The 19,029-nt window shown below is 45.5% G+C and overlaps 1 protein-coding gene across 5 annotated transcripts in view; it reads left to right on the top strand.

Moving 5' to 3' along the window:
* ube2f (ubiquitin-conjugating enzyme E2F (putative)) overlaps positions 1-19,029 on the top strand; it is a 176,666-nt gene that overhangs the window by 104,869 nt on the left and 52,768 nt on the right. For all 5 annotated transcript variants that reach the window (XM_067987985.1, XM_067987981.1, XM_067987983.1 and 2 more), the window contains one exon: positions 764-831. In XM_067987985.1, the coding sequence (XP_067844086.1) occupies positions 764-831 (68 nt within the window). The remainder of the gene's footprint in view (positions 1-763; positions 832-19,029) is intronic.

Raw genomic sequence — 19,029 nt, forward strand, 5'->3', positions numbered from 1 at the left:
GTTACTTTGACAAGACCTCCCTTCCCTGCGATCTCTACCACCAAGAAGGATAAGAGCAGCCATGCCGTGGGAACGCCATCACCTCTAAGTCCCTCTCCAAGTCACGCACCCTCCTGACTTGGACATATATCACTGTGCCTTCATCGTCACTGGGTCAAAAATCCTGAAACTCCCTACCTAACAGCACTGTGGGAACTCCTTCACCAAACGGGACTGCAGCGGTTCAAGGAGAAAGCTCAATACCACCTTCTCAGGGCAACTAGGGATGGTCAATAAATGCCGGCCTTGCTAGTGTCATCCACATTCTGAGAAAAAACATTAATCTCAAAATCTACGTGGTGTGGGGTTCATTGGGGGGGAGGGGGGAGGAGTCCGTTATAGAATAATGAGACAGAGACTCTGGGTGGAGAGGGGTTGATGGGCTGAATGGTCTTTACTCACAACAGATTTTCTTGTATATTATATATTTGCTTGTGTAAAAAATAGTGCAATATATTATATATGTGTGTGTGTGAGAAATGGTGCGATATGTATATGTTTGTGAGATATGGTATATATATGTGTGTGTGTGAGATATGGTGTGATGTATATGTGTGTTTGTGTGTGAGTGAGATATGGGGCCTGTAAATGGTGTGGGTTATGTGAGAAGTGTGGTGTATTTGTGACTCAAGCAGGTTATCTGTCGGGAATGATACTTCGGAGAATTGCTTATATCTACTGCTGATGTTGTTCCATCCAAAATTATTTTCTGTTCTGTTAACAGATGAAGGGTATTACCAAGGCGGCAAGTTCCAGTTCGAAACGGATGTTCCAGAAGCCTACAATATGGTGGTGAGCAAAGTAGTTTTGCTGACTTTTAATCTGCAAATGATCACAGAACACGCAGGGCGAAGCAGGAGGAAATAGGTCCGGGAATTTCTGTCCGAGTTTATACCATGTTTTTATGTAAATTTTGTGGACGTCAAGGTGAGGAATCTTAGTGCTGGGGAATGGAACAAATAACCATTTCAGGGCCACAGTTTCAGCATCGAGTACTCCCAGGGCAGATATAGCACGGGTTAGATACGAGTAAAGCTCCCTTAACTCTGACCTATCAAACACTCCCAGGGCAGATACAGCAGGGGTTAGATAGAGTAAAGCTCCCTCTACACTGTCCCATCAATCACTCCCATGTCTGGAACAGCACGGATTAAATACAAAGTAAAGCTCCCTCTACACTTTCCCATCAAACACTCAGAGGGCAAGTATAGCTCGAGATAGATACAGAGTAAAGCTCCCTCTACACCGTCCCACCAAACACTGAGTGCTTATAGATTACAGATGGGCCGATGGTCTCTTCAACAGCTGTATCTATCTAGCAATCTGTTGGCTAACCAAAAACTCTCCACTGAGACAGAGCGAGGCACCTTAAGTATAGATTACAAAGCAGCAAGATAACATTCACTGCTGTAGAGGCAACCCTAGTCCCTCGGGGCACCCTGATGTGTAGGTTCCACCCTAAAGTACCACATTGCGTTAGTTTCCCTTCATCTTTGAGACAATAATATTTGTCTGATGACATAATCTAAATGATTGCTGTTTTCAGAGTTAATGAGCCTTGTAGTAATCCTATTACCATTGTGATGTCCCATTATTGAAACTCTTGTTGAGAATAGGAGGTGGATCCTAGCACAGGTTCCTCTGCTCTCTCGTGCAAGGATAATCCACAGTAAGTGTCCAGTTTATCAGACATTGACTCCATCCTCCAGCTCTGGTTGGCTGGTGTAATTAAAACTTCCAGTATAGATTGTTTTTTTGCAATATTCTGTTAAGGTAAAACTTTTAGCACAGGTTAATATGGGGGAATAGTTTTCCTGTTGTGTTTAATGAAGTTTGAGTTAACCTGTGCCAACAAGTCCTTGAGTGTTTTGTTCTGGCCTCCATCCTGATTTAAAAGCAGTGCTAAATTTGTTTCCAGCAAGCTGTGTTTCCCGATCTTTGCAGTGAAGATCACGACCTCACCTTTGTGAGGGTGGGAAAACAGGGTGTCTCAGTCACGGGAGCATGGAATGAAGTGTTTGCAAGGCTCTTCTTAACTAAATTTAACAAGCCTCGTGTCCTGATATCTCCGTCGGTCCCCTGTGCCCTGCCGTGTCCGTCGGTCCCCTGTGCCCTGCCGTGTCCGTCGGTCCCCTGTGCCCTGCCGTGTCCGTCGGTCCCCAAGACCATAAGAGATAGGAGCAGGAGTAGGCCATTCGGCCCCTCGAGCCTGCTCCGCCATTGAATGAGATCATGGCTGCTCTGAATTTTTACCTCAACTCCACTTTCCTGCCTTTTCCCCATATCCTTTGACTCCCTTACTGATCAAAAATATGTCTAACTCAGCCTTGAATGTATTCAGTGACTCAGCCGCCACAGCTTTCTGGGGTAAAGAATTCCAAAGATTCACGACCCTCTGGGAGAAGAAATTCCTCCTCATTTCCGTCTTAAACAGACGACCCCTTATTCTGAGAATATGCCCCCTCGTTTTAGATTTCCCCATGAGGGGTAACATCCTCTCAGCATCAACCCTATCGAGTCCCCTCAGAATCTTGTATGTTTCAATAAGATCTCCTCTCATCCTTCTAAACTCCAATGAGTATAGACCCAACCTGTTCAATCTTTCCTCATAAGACAACCCTTCCATACCCGGAATCAACCTAGTGAACCTTCTCTGAACTGCCTCCAATGCAAGTATGTCCTTCATTAAATAAGGGCACCAGAACTGTACGCAGTACTCCAGGTGTGGTCTCACCAGCATCCTGTACAATTGTAGCATGACTTCCCTGCTTTTATACTCCATCCCCCTAGAAATAAAGGCCAATATTCCATTTGGCTTCCGGATTACCTGCTGCACCTGTATGTTGACTTTTTGTGTTTCATGTACGAGGACACCCAGATCCCTCTGTACCGCAGCATTTTGTAGTATTTCTCCATTCAAATAATATTTTGCTTTTTTATTTTTCCTCCCAAAGTGGATGACTTCACATTTTCCCACATTATATTCCATCTGCCAAACTTTTGCCCATTCGCTTAACCTATCAATATCCCTTTGCAGACACTTTGTGTCCTCATCGCAACTTGCTTTTCCACCCCTATCTTTGTATCATCAGCAAATTTGGCCACAAGACACTCTGTTCCTTCATGCAAGTCATTGATATATGTTGTAAATAGTTGAGGCCCCAGCACTGAGCCCTGTGGCACCCCAATAGTTACAGATTGCCATTTTGAAAATGACCCTTTTATCCCGACTCTTTGTTTTCTGTTAGTTAGCCAATTCTCTATCCATGCCAGTATATTACCCCCAACACCATGAGCTCTTATCTTGTGCAGTAATCTTTCATGTGGCACCTTATCGAATGCCTTTTAGAAATCCAAATATACTGCATCCATTGGCTCCCCTTTATCCACCCTGCCCGTTACTTCCTCAAAGAACTCTAATAAATTTGTCAGACATGATTTCCCCTTCATAAAACCATGTTGACTCTCCTTGATTGTATTATGAGTCTCCAAATGTCCTGCTATTTACTTTCTTAATAATGGATTCTAGCATTTTCCCAATGACACATGTTAGGCTAACTGGTCTATAGTTACCTGCTTTCTGTCTCACTCCCTTCTTGAATAGGGGTGTTACGTTTGCGGTTTTCCAATCCACTGGGACCTTTCCAGAATCTAGTGAATTCTGGAAGATTACAACCAATGCATCCACTATCTCTGTAGCCAATTCCTTTAAGACCCTCGGATGCAAGCCATCAGGTCCAGGGGATTTGTCAGCCTTTAGACCCATTAGTTTACCTTGTACTTTTTCTCTGGTGATAGTGACTGTTTTTAGTTCCCACCTCCCCTTTGCCCCTTGATTTTCTACTATTATTGGTACATTATTGGTGTTTTCTACTGTGAAGACAGATACAAAATATCTGTTCAATTCCTCTGCCTTTTCCTTGTTTTCCATTATTATTTCCCCATCCTCTAAGGGACCAATGTTTACTTTAGCTACCCTCTTCCTTTTTATATACTTGTAGAAGCTTTTACTGTCAGTTTTTATATTTCTTGCTAGTTTACTCTCAGAATTTATTTTCTCCCTCTTTATTATTCTTTTAGTCATCCTTTGCTGGTTTCTAAAGTTTTCCCAATCTTCGGACATACCAGTAATCTTTGCCATGTTGTATGCTTTTTCTTTTAACCTGATACCATCATTTACTTCCTTAGTTAGCCATGGTTGGTTCACCCTTTTTGTGGAGTCTTTCCTCCTCACAGGGATATATTTTTGTTGCGAGTCATAAAATATCTTTTTAAATGTTTGCCACTGCTTATTTTATTCGTTCGTAGGATGTGGACGTCGCTGGCAAGGCCAGCATTTTTATTGCCCTTGAGAAGGTGGTGGTGAGCCGCCTTCTTGAACCGCTGCAGTCCGTGTGGTGAAGGTTCTCCCGCAGTGCTGTTGGGAAGGGAGTTCCAGGATTTTGACCCAGCGACAATGAAGGAACGGTGATATATTTCCAAGTCGGGATGGTGTGTGACTTGGAGGGGAACGTGCAGGTGGTGGTGTTCCCATGTGCCTGCTGCTCTTGACCTTCTACTTTAGTCCACTTTAGCCATTTCCGCCCTCATTCCTTTATAATTGCCCTTATTTAAGTTTAATACAGTAGTTTCAGACCCAAGAACTTCGCTGTCAAACTGGATGTGAAATTCTATCATGTTATGATCACTGCTTCCCATGGGATCCTTTACTTTGAGATCATTAATTAATCCCGTTTCGTTATCCATTACCAGATCCAAAATGGCCTGTTCCCTGGTTGGTTCCCCGACGTATTGGTCTAAGAAACAGTCCCTAATACACTCTATGAACTCCTCCTCAGGGCTATTTTTGCCAATTTGATTTGTCCAATCTATGTGAAAGTTAAAATCGCCCATGATTATTGCATTCCCTTTTTTACAAGCCCCCCTTATTTCCTGATTAATATTTTTCCCTACAGTGTAGCTACTGTTAGGGGGCCTATACTACTCGCACGAGCAATTTCTTTCCCTTCCTATTTCTTACCTCCATCCAAATTGATTCAACATCTTGACCTTCTGAGCCAAGATCATTTCTCACTATTATACCAATTTCATCCTTTATTAACAGAGCTACTCCACCACCTTTACCTTTTTTCCTATCCTTCCGAAATGTTAAATAATCCTGAATATTTCGCTCCCACCCTTGGTCACCTTGCAACCACGTCTCTGTAATGGCCACGAGATTCTACCCATTTGTTTCTATTTGTGCCGACAACTCATCTATCTTATTACGAATGCTGCGCGCATTCAGGTATAGAACCTTTAATTTTGTCTTTTTACCATTCTTTCCTACCCTGGCTCCATTTGCTAGTGCACTCTTATGTTTTTTTTTATTCGTTCATGGGATGTGGGCGTCGCTGGCGAGGCCAGCATTTATTGCCCATCCCTAATTGCCCTTGAAAAGGTGGTGGTGAGCCGCCTTCTTGAACCGCTGCAGTCCGTGTGGTGAAGGTTCTCCCACAGTGCTGTTGGGAAGGGAGTTCCAGGATTTTGACCCAGCGACGATGAAGGAATGGCGATATATTTCCAAGTCGGGATGGTGTGTGACTTGGAGGGGAACGTGCAGGTGGTGTTGTTCCCATGTGCCTGCTGCTCTTGTCCTTCTAGGTGGTAGAGGTCGTGGGTTTGGGAGGTGCTGTCGAAGAAGCCTAGGTGAGCTGCTGCAGTGCATCCTGTGGATGGTACACACTGCAGCCGCTGTGCGCCGGTGGTGAAGGGAATGAACGTTTAGGGTGGTGGATGGGGTGCCAATCAAGCGGGCTGCTTTGTCCTGAATGGTGTCGAGCTTCTTGAGTGTTGTTGGAGCTGCACTCATCCAGGCAAGTGGAGAGTATTCCATCACACTCCTGACTTGTGCCTTGTAGATGAAGGAAAGGCTTTGCGGCGTCAGGAGGTGAGTGACTCGTTGCAGAATACCCAGCCTCTGACCTGCTCTTGTAGCCACAGTATTTATATGGCAGGTCCAGTTAAGTTTCTGGTCAATGGTGACCCCCAGGATGTTGATGGTGGGGGATTCGGTGATGGTAATGCCATTGAATGTCAAGGGGAGGTGGTTAGACTCTCTCTTGTTGGAGATGATCATTGCCTGGCACTTGTCTGGCGTGAATGTTACTTGCCACTTATGAGCCCAAGCCTGGATGTTGTCCAGGTCTTGCTGCATGCAGGCTCGGACTGCTTCATTATTTGAGGGGTTGCGAATGGAACTGAACACTGTGCAATCATCAGTGAACATCCCCATTTCTGACCTTATGACAGAGGGAAGGTCATTGATAAACAGCTGAAGATGGTTGGGCCTAGGACACTGCCCTGAGGAACTCCTGCAGCAATGTCCTGGGGCTGAGATGATTGGCCTCCAACAACCACTACCACCTTCCTTTGTGCTAGGTATGACTGCAGCCACTGGAGAGTTTTCCCCCTGATTCCCATTGACTTCAATTTTACTAGGGCTCCTTGGTGCCACACTCGGTCAAATGCTGCCTTGATGTCAAGGGCAGTCACTCTCACCTCACCTCTGGAATTCAGCTCTTTTGTCCATGTTTGGACCAAGGCTGTAATGAGGTCTGGAGCCGAGTGGTCCTGGCGGAACCCAAACTGAGCATTGGTGAGTAGGTTATTGGTGAGTAAGTACAGCTTGATGGCACTGTCGACAACACCTTCCATCACTTTGCTGATGATTGAAAGTAGGCTGATGGGGTGGTAATTGGCCGGATTGGATTTGTCCTGCTTCTTTTTGTGGCCAGGACATACCTGGGCAATCTTCCACATTGTTTGTACGCTCCGTCCCTTCCTGACACAATCTGTTTATCATTACCCCCATCACTTTCCTGTACTACTTCCTTGTCTTTTCTCTATCAATTTAAACTTTGCCCCACCTGAGCCCTCCCCGCACCCCCCCCCCACCCCATTTAGTTTATCGTCTTCTCTACCGCCCTAGTTATTCGGTTTCTGTCCTGCCGCGTCCGTCGGTCCCCGGTGTTGGTTGGAGGTCCTGTGCAGTGAAGAAGTCCTGCTCGAACTTGTGCATGAAAATGTTGGCGTATTGGGGTGCGAATTTGGTCCCCATGGCTGTTCCGTGTGTTTGGGCAAAGAACTGGTTATTGAAGGTGAAGACATTGTGATCCAGGATGAAGCGGATGAGTTGTAGGATGGCGTCCGGAGATTGGCTGTTGTTGGTGTTGAGTATTGATGCTGTCGCAGCGATGCCGTCATCGTGGGGGATACTGGTGTAGAGTGCCGAGACGTCCATCGTGGTGAGAAGTGTTCCTGGTTCAACAGGTCTGTGGGTACCTCCAACCAACACTATACACCAGATACATCGACGACATTTTCTTTCTATGGACCCACGGTGAGGAATCACTAAAGAGACTACACGATAACATCAACAAGTTCCATCCCACCATCAAGCTCACCATGGACTACTCCTCAGAATCAGTTTCTTTCTTGGACACACGAATCTCCATCAAAGACGGGCACCTCAACACCTCACTCTACCGCAAGCCCACGGACAACCTCATGATGCTCCACTTTTCCAGCTTCCACCCTAACCACGTCAAAGAGGCCATCCCCTATGGACAGGCCCTGCGAATACACAGGGTCTGCTCAGACGAGGAGGAACGCGATGGACACCTACAGACGCTGAAAGACGCCCTAGTAAGAACGGGATATGATGCTCGACTCATCGATCGACAGTTCCGACGGGCCACAGCGAAAAATCGCGTAGACCTCCTCAGAAGACTAACACGGGACGCAACCAACAGAGTACCCTTTGTCGTCCAGTACTTCCCCGGAGCGGAGAAACTACGCCATGTTCTCCGCAGCCTTCAACATGTCATCAATGACGACGAACACCTCGCTATGGCCATCCCCACACCTCCACTACTCGCCTTTAAACAGCCACCCAACCTCAAACAAACCATCGTTCGCAGCAAATTACCCAGCTTTCATGAGAACAGCGTCCACGACACCACACAACCCTGCCACGGTAACCTCTGCAAGACATGCCAGATCATCAACACAGATACCACCATCACACGAGAGGACACCACCCACCAGGTGCACCGTTCATACTCCTGTGACTCGGCCAACGTTGTCTACCTCATACGTTGCAGGAAAGGATGCCCCAGAGCATGGTACGTTGGCGAGACCATGCAGACGCTGCGACAACGGATGAACGGACACCGCGCAACAATCGCCAAACAGGAGGGTTCTCTCCCTGTCGGGGAACACTTCAGCAGTCATGGACATTCAGCCACCGACCTTCGGGTAAGCATACTCCAAGGCGGCCTTCGAGACACACGACAACGCAAAATCGTCGAGCAGAAATTGATTGCCAAGTTCCGCACCCATGAGGACGGCCTCAACCGGGATCTTGGGTTCATGTCACACTACACGTAACCCCACCAGCGAACAAATGTTATCTGTTTTTAATATAACGGGTCATTGACTGTCTTCCTTCTCTCTCTCTCTCTTATTTTTGGGGGTTTGTATATTCGGTGGCCTTTTAGGTGACACCTTTCTGTCTGCTCACTGTGATTGTCAATGGGCAGCAATCACCAGGCATTGTTTTGTGATTTTCAAATGCGAAGGATTCGAAAATTTCATTTCCACACCATTCACCTGAGGAAGGAGGAAGCCTCCGAAAGCTTGTGGAATTTAAAATAAATTTGTTGGACTATAACTTGGTGTTGTAAAATTGTTTATAATTGAATGGAGGAACAGTCTCAAGGTGCTGAATGGCCTACTCCTGTTCCTATCTTGCTGTCTTCAGCTGTCCCTTGTCCTTTCCAGCTCCTGTTCTCCTAGTCATTCTCATTCTTCGCTAGTAATGAAGGCTGCCAGCCACATGGAGCCAGCACTCATATTTTCTCCCTCACAGTCTCAATAAGTCACTAACAAGTGCAAGTCACTTTTCCTTATGTTCTTTAAGTAGAAATATGGCACGATGTCCTGAAATGCTGTTCACTGGTAATGCATTAAGCAGGTAATCATTTGTTAAATACATTATTATCACGTTATAGTGGATTCCTTATATGTGAAGTGGATTGTACAGACTCATGCGGGCGGTAAACCTTTGCAGAGGAGCATAATCTGGTTCAAGAAAAAAACTTGGGCAAATATTGACCTGGTTAGGAAATTAGCTGAGTGGCAGGAGACAGAGTAGGGATAATGGGCAGGTACTCAAATTGGCAGGATGTGACCAGTGGTGTCCCACAGGTATCTGTGTTGGGACCTCAGATATTCACTGTATTTATTAACGACTTAGGTAACAGGATAGAGAGCCACATATCCAGATTTGCCGATGACACAAAGATAGGCAGCATGATAAGCAGTGTAGATGGAAGCATAAAATTATAGAGTGATATTAATACATTAAGTGAATGGGCAAAACTGTGGCAAATGGATTTCAATGTGGGCAAGTGTGAGGTCATCCACTTTGGATCTAAAAAGGTTAGATCAGAGTACTTTCTAAATGATGAAAAGCTCGAAACAGTGGAGGTCCAAAGAGACTATGGGGTCCATGTATGTAGATCATTAAAATGTCATGGACAGGTACAGAAAATAATCAAAAAGGCTAATGGAATGCTGACCTTTATATCTAGAGGACTAGAATACAAGGGGTAGAAGTTATGCTACAACTATACAGAGATTACACAAACTAGGGTTGTATTCCCTGGAATTTAGAAGATTAAGGGGTGATTTGATCGAAGTTTTCAAGATATTAAGGGGAACTGATAGGATAGATAGAGAGAAACTATTTCCGCTTGTTGGGGAGTCTAGGACTAGGTGACATAGACTAAAAATTAGAGCCAGGACATTCAGGAGTGAAGTTAGAAAACACTTCTACGTGCAAAGGGTGGTCGAAGTTTGGAACGTATCTTCTGCAAACAGCAGTTGATGCTAGCTCAATTGTTCATTTTAAATCTGAGATTGATAGATTTTTGTCAACCAAAGGTATTAAGGGATATGGGGCTGAGGCAGGTCTATGGAGTTAGGTCACAGATTATCCATGGTCTAATTGAATGGCGGAACCGGATCGAGAGGCTAAATGGCCTCCTCCTGTTCCTATGGTGTGGGGGCACCAGTACCCAGAAACTGGCAACTCTCAACTGCTCTCGGAAACTGACTGCTCTCCCTGCTAAATGCTAGAAGTGAGAGCCAGCAAAATGAAAAGTGCAAAAACATTCCCAAATTCAGCAAAATATTACCTAGATCAATGGACTTTATTGGACGTCAATAAAACTGTTGTAAATATGAGCTTAGCTTGAAAACTTCTATCACAAAATACAGCTTACAATCCCGTACGTGAGAAAACACTATCGAAAAAGCAAATTAATGAACCTTGAAAAGGACGGCATAGGTAGAAGCAAATTTTTAAAGAAGAAAGCAGCTGAGAATTCAAAGTCAAAGAGGGCTAATTGATAGAAGTTAAATTCAAAGGGCAGCACATGGGACAAACAAAATGAACCATCGTGACAGGCCAAAATCAAAAAGAAGCACCTGAGAAAATTAAAAGATCACAGATGAAAAGGTAGCTAGAAAAGCTAGACTTGTTAGCAAAATTAAAGCCCATGGGATTAAAGGGACAGTAGCAGTGTGGATACAAAATTGGCTAGCGGACAGAAAGCAGAGAGTAGTGGTGAACGGTTCTTTTTCAGACTGGAGGGAAGTATACAGTGGTGTTCCCCAGGTGTCAGTATTAGGACCACTGCTCTTTTTGATATGTATTAATGACCTGGACTTAGGCATAGAGGGTACGATTTCAAAGTTTGTAGATGATGCAAAACTTGAAAATGTAGTAAATAATGTGGAGGCTAGCAACAGACTTCGGGAGGACATAGATTGGTGAAATGGGCAGACACATGGCTGATGAAATTTAACACAGAGAAGTGTGAAGTGATACATTTTGGTGGGAAGAATGAGGAGATGCAATATAAACTAAATGGTACAATTTTAAAGGGGGTGCAGGAACAGAGATTCCTGCGGATGTATGTACACAAGGCTTTGAAGGTGGCAGGACAAGTTGAGAAGGCTGTTAAAGCATTTGGGATCCTGGGCTTTGTTAACTGAGGTGTTGAGTACAAAAGCAAGGAAGTTATGCTAAACCTTTATAAAACACTGGTTCGGCCTCAGCTGGAGTATTGTGTTCAATTCTGGGCACCACACTTTAGGAAGGATGTCAAGGCCTTAGAGAGGATGCAGAATGGTGCCAGGGATGAGGGACTTCAGTTGTGTAGAGAGATTGGAGAAGCTGGGGTTGTTCTCCTTAGAACAGAGAAGGATAAGGGGAGATTTGATAGAGGAGTTCAAGATCATGAACGGTTTTGATAGAGTAAATAAGGAGAAACTGTTTCCAGTGGCAGAAGGGTCGGTAACCAGAGGACACAGATTTAAGGTGATTGAAAAAAAAGCCAGAGGCGACATGAGAAAACATTTTTTTACGCAGCGAGTTGTAATGATCTGGAATGCACTGCCTGAAAGGGTGGTGGAAGCGGATTCATAGTAACTTTCAAAAGGGAATTATATAAATACTTGAAGGGGGAAAGAGCAGGGGAAAGGGACGAATTGGATAGCTCTTTCAAAGAGCCGGCACAGACACGATGGGCTGAATGGCTGCCTCCTGTGCTATACCTACTATGATACTACTATGAAGATAGTATTGGAAAAGTTTCAGCTTGCAGATCACAGAGAGGTTGTAGTTTTAGGGACTCCTTGCTCAAGTAAGTAGTTGGCCATATATGTTGTACGGACAATACCTACAGAATGGCTACCTGGAGTTAGAACTGTACACATAGAGGAAAGGTTAGCAGGGATACTGGTGGTGGTCCACATAGGGGTAAATAACATGACGAGAAATAATATAGACACATACACTAGGGTCATTCCAAAACTCAGAGATAAAGGATATCCCCGTAATGTTCTCCCTCATACTCCGGTGTTTGGGAAAGGAGGGGAGTCCCCAAGACAACCAAGATAACTCAGGCAAAATTAGTGACTTTGATATAAATGAGTTGAAAGTATTGGGTAAAAAGGCTCAAAATCAAAACCAATAAATTCCCAGGGATAGATGGTATTTATCCCAGAATGCTGAGAGAGACTAGGGAGGAGATTTATGAGGCACTGACGTTCATTATGAGGGACACTGAGGAGGTACCAGTGGATTGGAAAGGGGCGAATGAGGTGCTCATATTCAAAAAAGGTGACAATTCAGACATCTTCCATGTAAAATAATGTAATTGAAGATTATCTATATGATACTAATCTAGTATTAGCAGTCAGTCTGGATTTAGGAGGGGGAGATCCTACCTGATCTAGCTCCTCGACTTCCGCGAAGTGCCAACCCAAGTAGGCGCTACGACATGGTGTACCAAGGCTTCCAAAGGACATTTGACAAAGTTCTACATTAAACTCAAAGCTGTGGAGATTGAGGGTAAACTCTGAGAATGGATGATGAGTTGTCTGAAGGGTAGAACGCGAGAGTACTCGTTAGAGGAGTTACATCTGGGTACGGTGGTAGTTGGGGGGGGGGGGGAGGAAGTACTGAGTGGGGTTCGCCAGGGCTTGGGATTGGGATCAACACTGTTTCTAATTTACATCAGTGACTTTGACTCAGAAAGCTAATGCAAATTAGTCAACTTTGCGGATGATACCAAACTGGGAGGGGCAGTAGAATCCGAGGAGGCAGCTCACAAATTGCAGAATTTTTTTTTATTCGTTCATGGGGTGTGGACGTCGCTGGTGAGGCCAGCATTTATTGCCCATCTCTAATTGCCCTTGAGAAGGTGGTGGTGAGCCACCTTCTTGAACCGCTGCAGTCCGTGTGATGAAGGTTCTCCCACAGTGCTGTTAGGAAGAGAGTTCCAGGATTTTGATCTAGCGACGATGAAGGAACGGCGATATATTTCCAATTCGGGATGGTGTGTGACATGGAGGGGAACGTGCAGGTGGTGTTGTTCCCATGTGCCTGCTGCTCTTGTCCTTCTAGGTGGTAGAGGTCGCAGGTTTGGGAGGTGCTGTCGAAGAAGCCTTGGCAAGTTGCTGCAGTGCATCCTGTGGATGGTACACACTGCAGCTACAGTGCACCGGTGGTGAAGGGAGTGAATGTTTAGGGTGGTGGATGGGGTGCCAATCAAGCGGGCTGCTTTGTCCTGAATGGTGTCGAGCTTCTTGAGTGTTGTTGGAGCTGCACACATCCAAGCAAGTGGAGAATATTCCATCACACTCCTGACTTGTGCCTTGTAGATGGTGGAAAGGCTTTGGGGAGTCAGGAGGTGAGTCACTCGCCGCAGAATACCCAGCCTCTGACCTGTTCTTGTAGCCACAGTATTTATATGGCTGGTCCAGTTAAGTTTCTGGTCAATGGTGACCCCCAGGATGTTGATGGTGGGAGATTCGGCGATGGTAATGCCGTTGAATGTCATGAGGAGGTGGTTAGACTCTCTGTTATTGGAGTTGGTCATTGCCTGGCACTTGTCTGGCACGAATGTTACTTGCCACTTATCAGCCCAAACCTGGATGTTGTCCAGGTCTTGATGCATGCGGGCTCGGACTGCTTCATTATCTGAGGGGTTGCGAATGCAACTGAACAATGTGCAATCATCAGCGAACATCCCCATTTCTGACCTTATGATGGAGGGAAGGTCATTGATGAAGCAGCTGAAGATGGTTGGGCCGAGGACACTACCCTGAGGAACTCCTGCAGCAATGTCCTGGGGCTGAGATGATTGGCCTCCAACAACCGCTACCATCCTCCTTTGTGCTGGGTATGACTCCAGCCACTGGAGAGTTTTCCCCCAGATTCCCATTGACTTCAATTTTACGAGGGCTCCTTGGTTCCACACTCGGTCAAATGCTGCCTTGATGTCAAGGGCAGTCACTCTCACCTCACCTCTGGAATTCTGCTCTTTTGTCCATGTTTGGACCAAGGCTGTAATGAGGTCTGGAGCCGAGTGGTCCTGGCGGAACCCAAACTGAGCATCGGTGAGTAGATTATTGGTAAGTAAGTGCTGCTTGATAGCACTGTCGATGACACCTTCCATCACTTTGCTGATGATTGAGAGTAGACTGATGGGGCTGTAATTGGCCGGATTGGATTTGTCCTGCTTTTTGTGGACAGGACATACCTGGGCAATTTTCCACATTGTCGGGTGGATGCCAGTGTTGTAGCTGTACTGGAACAGCTTGGATAGAGGCGCAGCTAGTTCTGGAGCACAAGTCTTCAGCACTACAGCCAGGATGTTGTCGGGGCCCATAGCCTTTGTTGTATCCAGTGCACTCAGCCGTTTCTTGATATCACGTGGAGTGAATCGAATTGGCTGAAGACTGGCTTCTGTGATGGTGGGGATATTGGGAGGAGGCCGAGATGGATAATCCATTCGGCACTTTTGGCTGACGATGGTTGCAAACGCTTCAGCTTTGTCTTTTGCACTCACGTGCTGGACTCCGCCATCATTGAGGATGGGGATGTTTACAGAGCCTCCTCCTCCCGTTAGTTGTTTAATTGTCCACCACCATTCACGACTGGATGTGACAGGACTGCAGAGCTTTGATCTGATCCGTTGGTTGTGGAATTGCTTAGCTCTGTCTAAAGCATGTTGCTTCTCCTGTTTAGCATGCATCCAGACCAGAGTTGTAGCTTCACCAGGTAAGCACCTCATTTTTAGGTATGCCTGGTGCTGCTCCTGGCATGCTCTTCTACACTCCTCATTGAACCTGGGTTGATCCCCTGGCTTGTTGGTAATGGTAGAGTGAGGAATATGCTGGGCCATGAGGTTACAGATTGTGCTGGAATACAATGCTGCTGCTGATGGCCCACAGTGCCTCATGGATGCCCAGTTTTGAGCTGCTAGATCTGTTCTGAATCTATCCCATTTAGCACGGTGGTAGTGCCACACAACAAGTTGGATGGTGTCCTCAGTGAGAATCCGGGACTTCGTCTCCACGAAGACTGTGCGGTGGTCACTCCTACCAATACTGTCACGGACAGATGCATTTGCGACAGGTAGATTGGTGAGGACGAGGTGGGCTGAAAGGTATGATTTTGTGAGTATGGCTATGTCAGGCTGTTGCTTGACTAATCTGTGGGACAGCTCTCCCAATTTTGGCACAAGTCCCCAGATGTTAGTGAGGAGGACTTTGCAGGGTCGACTGGGCTTGGTTTGCCTTTGTCGTGTCCGGTGCCTAGTGGTCCGTCTGGTTTTATTCTTATTATGACTTTTTTTTTAAGTGAGATTTTACAACTGAGTGGCTTGCTGGGCCATTTCAGAGGGCAATTAAGAATCAACCACATTGCTGTGGGTCTGGAGACACACATAGGCCAGACCGGGTAAGGACGGCAGGTTTCCTTCCCTAAAGGGCATTAGTGAACCAGATGGGTTTTTACGACAATCCGGTAGTTTCATGGCCACCATTACTGATACTAATATTTTAATTCCAGATTTTATTCAGTTAATTGAATTTAAATTCCCCAGCTGCCGTGGCGGGATTTGAACTTATGACTCCGGATTATTAGTCCAGGCCTCTGGATTACTAGTCCAGTAACATAACCACTATCCTACCGTACCCTGAGGAATGAGTTGGACAAAATCCGTAAGTGGGCAGAACATTGGCGGATGGAATTTCATGTAAAGTACTGCACGTAGGAATGGGAATGGGCAACATGTACACCACGAATAGTTGAAATGACTTCGGATGAAATTGAAAGAGACTCGGGAGTCTTAGTCTCAACGTTGAACCTATCAAACCAGTTCAGAGCAGCAATCAACAAAGACAAAGATTCCTGAACTTCACAGTCAAAACAGGAGAATGAGTCCGAGGAAGTTGTGATCAAACTGTACAGACCTCTGGTCAGACTGTGGCCAGTTCTGGTCAGAGACACAAGGGAGAAATTGGGCATTGGAGGCAGTGTAGAGAGCAGCCACGTGACTGATCCCTGGTACTAGAGATTTGCTTTGAAAGGAGACATCTGAGAGGTGATGTTCTAGAAGTAGATAAGATAGTACATCATATGGAGAAAGTAAATCCTGAAAATTACTTTTAATTAAGTTGCAAAAATAGGACAAGGAACCACAGGTTCAAATTAGTAAAAGCTAAATTTAGATAAAAAAACAAAATAATGCAGATGCTGGAAATCTGAAACAAAACAGAAAATGCTGGAAACACTCAGCAGGTCAGCCAGTATCTGTGGAAAAACGGTTCAGGTATATAACCGGAGTTCTGACAAATATGGATTGGACTCCCCAAGAGATTAATGGAGGCAATCACCTTGGAATCATTTAAGAACCAATTGGATGCTGCAGTGAGGGGACTTTAGGGTCGTTCTGGATGAATGCATTAAGATGGGCTGAATGGCCTTCCTCAGCAATAATTATCATGTGATCCTTTGGAATTCCATTCCATTTCCAATTTCCAAAATGACATAGCTGAGTTCAAAGGAATATTCTCCGGGGCCTGTGATAACAGGCCGAGGGTTTACCTCCCACAGATAGTGTTGCCAACCCTCCAGGATTGTCCTGGAATCTCCAGGAATTAAAGATTGATGATCTGGCCACCACTGTGATCAACCCATGAGAAAAATCATAGGGGCATTGGAAAAATTGTGTGTTTTTTAAATTTTCTTGGAACACTTTTGTTTATTAGTTATAAAAAAATATTGCAGATGGGAATAAAGGCTGTTTGACTGGGCGGTGCAGTAGGAGGCAGGAGGTCATGTGATGAAACCTCCGGGAATACATCCAACCAGAGTTGGCACCCTACCCACAGGGGCCTGTGATAACAGGCTGAGGGTTTACCTCCCACATGAACAACTGGTTAAAGACCGTCCACGCAGCAGCAGTAAGCTTGGTGTCCTCTCATAAAAGGCCAGGTTTCTATGGCTATATGTAGCTTTAGAGCAATAAGTGCAGGGAGTCTCTTTGAGACTATGAATAATTGACTAGCTGGCATTAACATTGATGCATTTCAGGAGATGGAAATGACCGCAAAATGCTGCACAGATCTGACAATATATTGGTCTGCTGCTGGGGTTTTGTGTAGCACAGTGATTCGCACTCCCTGCGCACTCCAGCATGATTTGAATCCCATAATGTACTGTCAGAATTCAAAATTGCATCCCAGTACTTGGTGTCCCAAATGTTAACCTAGTCCCCACCCTTTACATTCTCAGTATTGTGTTCATGTTAATAAGCAGATTGATTTAAAAATCCCTTCCAGCCATTGAAACCATTGAAAATAGTCTTGGCATTGACGAGTCAGATGAACTCTCAGATATGAGGATTGGTTAGCAGCACCTGCTGGTGATTTGTCTAAACAGTACGTGATCCAGTTGTGTTTTTATCCAACACTGATTATGTATTTGTGGGTAGTCAGGGAGTTTGTGGGCAGACTGAGATTGGGTCTAGTCCTAGGGCTGGAACACAGACTGATGTCAGCTGCAGAATGATGCCTTGTTGTAAGATTAGTTCACGTACTGCTTTCAATGGCCCTGTGGAGTGACCTTCATACGGTAGTGTTGTTGAAGGTGGGAAGGTTTGCTGCAGCAGATGTTATAAAGCTCTCCTTCTGTTTCTAATGCATACAGGACTGGGCACAGAACTAATGATGAAATCCCATTATTGGAACACTGAGTAATGCCCAGAGTAATATCTCTGTACAGGAGGCATCTGTACTTTGTCAGATTGTACCGGGCCCCATGTCTGGTGTGCGGGGGTGATGTGTGTGAGTGAGCTGTAATTGTTAATTAAACCTGTCTGCTCTAATTTTACAATGAAGACACTGTCTCCAAAGTGTCCTGTCTAATAGCGGCAGATTAGGCCCTGAATTTAATAAGAGAGTGCCGAGCAATTTAATTACAGGAAAAAGTCGGCCCTATCGATTGAAAAAATCTGGGGAAATTAATGGTGGAAGGTAGGATTGAATTGTTCATGCTGCAGGAAGGGAAAGAGGCTCTGAGTGAATGCATTGTGTGGGGAGGGACTGAGTGAGGGAGAGGGACTGAATAACTGGAGAGTGAGGGGGGAGGTTGTGAGTGAATAGATTGTGGGGGGGAGGGATTGGGAGTGAATAGATTATGAGGGACTGAACAGATTGTGAGGGACTGAGTAATAGGAGAGTGAGGGGGTGGGGTTGTGAGTGAATAGATTGTGGGGGGAGGGTCAGTGAGTGAATAGATTGTGGGGGGGAGGGACTGAATGACAGGAGAGTGAAGGACTGAGTGACTGGAGAGTGAGGGAGAGGTTGTGAGTGAATAGATCGTGGTGAGGAGGGACTGAGTGACGGGAGAATGAGAGGGAGGTTTTGTGAGTGAATAGATTGTGGGGGGAGGGACTGATTGACGGGGGAGAGTGAGGGACTGAGTGACGGGGGAGAGTGAGGGACTGAGTGACAGGAGAACGAGAGGGAGGGTTTGTGAGTGAATAGATTGCGGGTGGAGGGATCTCTGGCCAGATATGGGACTAGAGTTATCCTGTTTTGGGCAGGATGCCGAGGGTATCAGGGTCCCCTTTCTGAAGGATATTACTGACCCATCCAGACTACCCCACAATTTACCAGATTTGTTGAATTGAATTTCATAATTTTCTACGATGGGATTTAATGAGCTTTGGGTTGCTAGTAAAGTGCCATAACCCTTATCGCTATGGTACTGTAACTTTTTAACCCTTTATGTACCATCACAGAATTCAAGAAGCCAATACCTAGCTAAATGTTAGACAATATTACTTCATTTTTGTCACATCAGTTCCCACCTTTTGGTTTTGATACTTGTGAGGAGTAAAACCACAGATATCCAGCTTATGACAACACACCAGCGTTCCAGCCTTGGTAACCACAGTGATGACGCATCCTTCATTGCAACAGCTGTGCACTTTTGTCGCAAGTCGACAGTGCCCACACTGAGGTAGTGGTCAGAGTACAATAGGCTGATCTGTAAATGTACAGTTGTAGCAGCATGTGACTCAG

Source organism: Heptranchias perlo, chromosome 7 (assembly GCF_035084215.1).
Source record: "Heptranchias perlo isolate sHepPer1 chromosome 7, sHepPer1.hap1, whole genome shotgun sequence".
Classification (NCBI taxonomy): Eukaryota; Metazoa; Chordata; class Chondrichthyes; order Hexanchiformes; family Hexanchidae; genus Heptranchias; species Heptranchias perlo.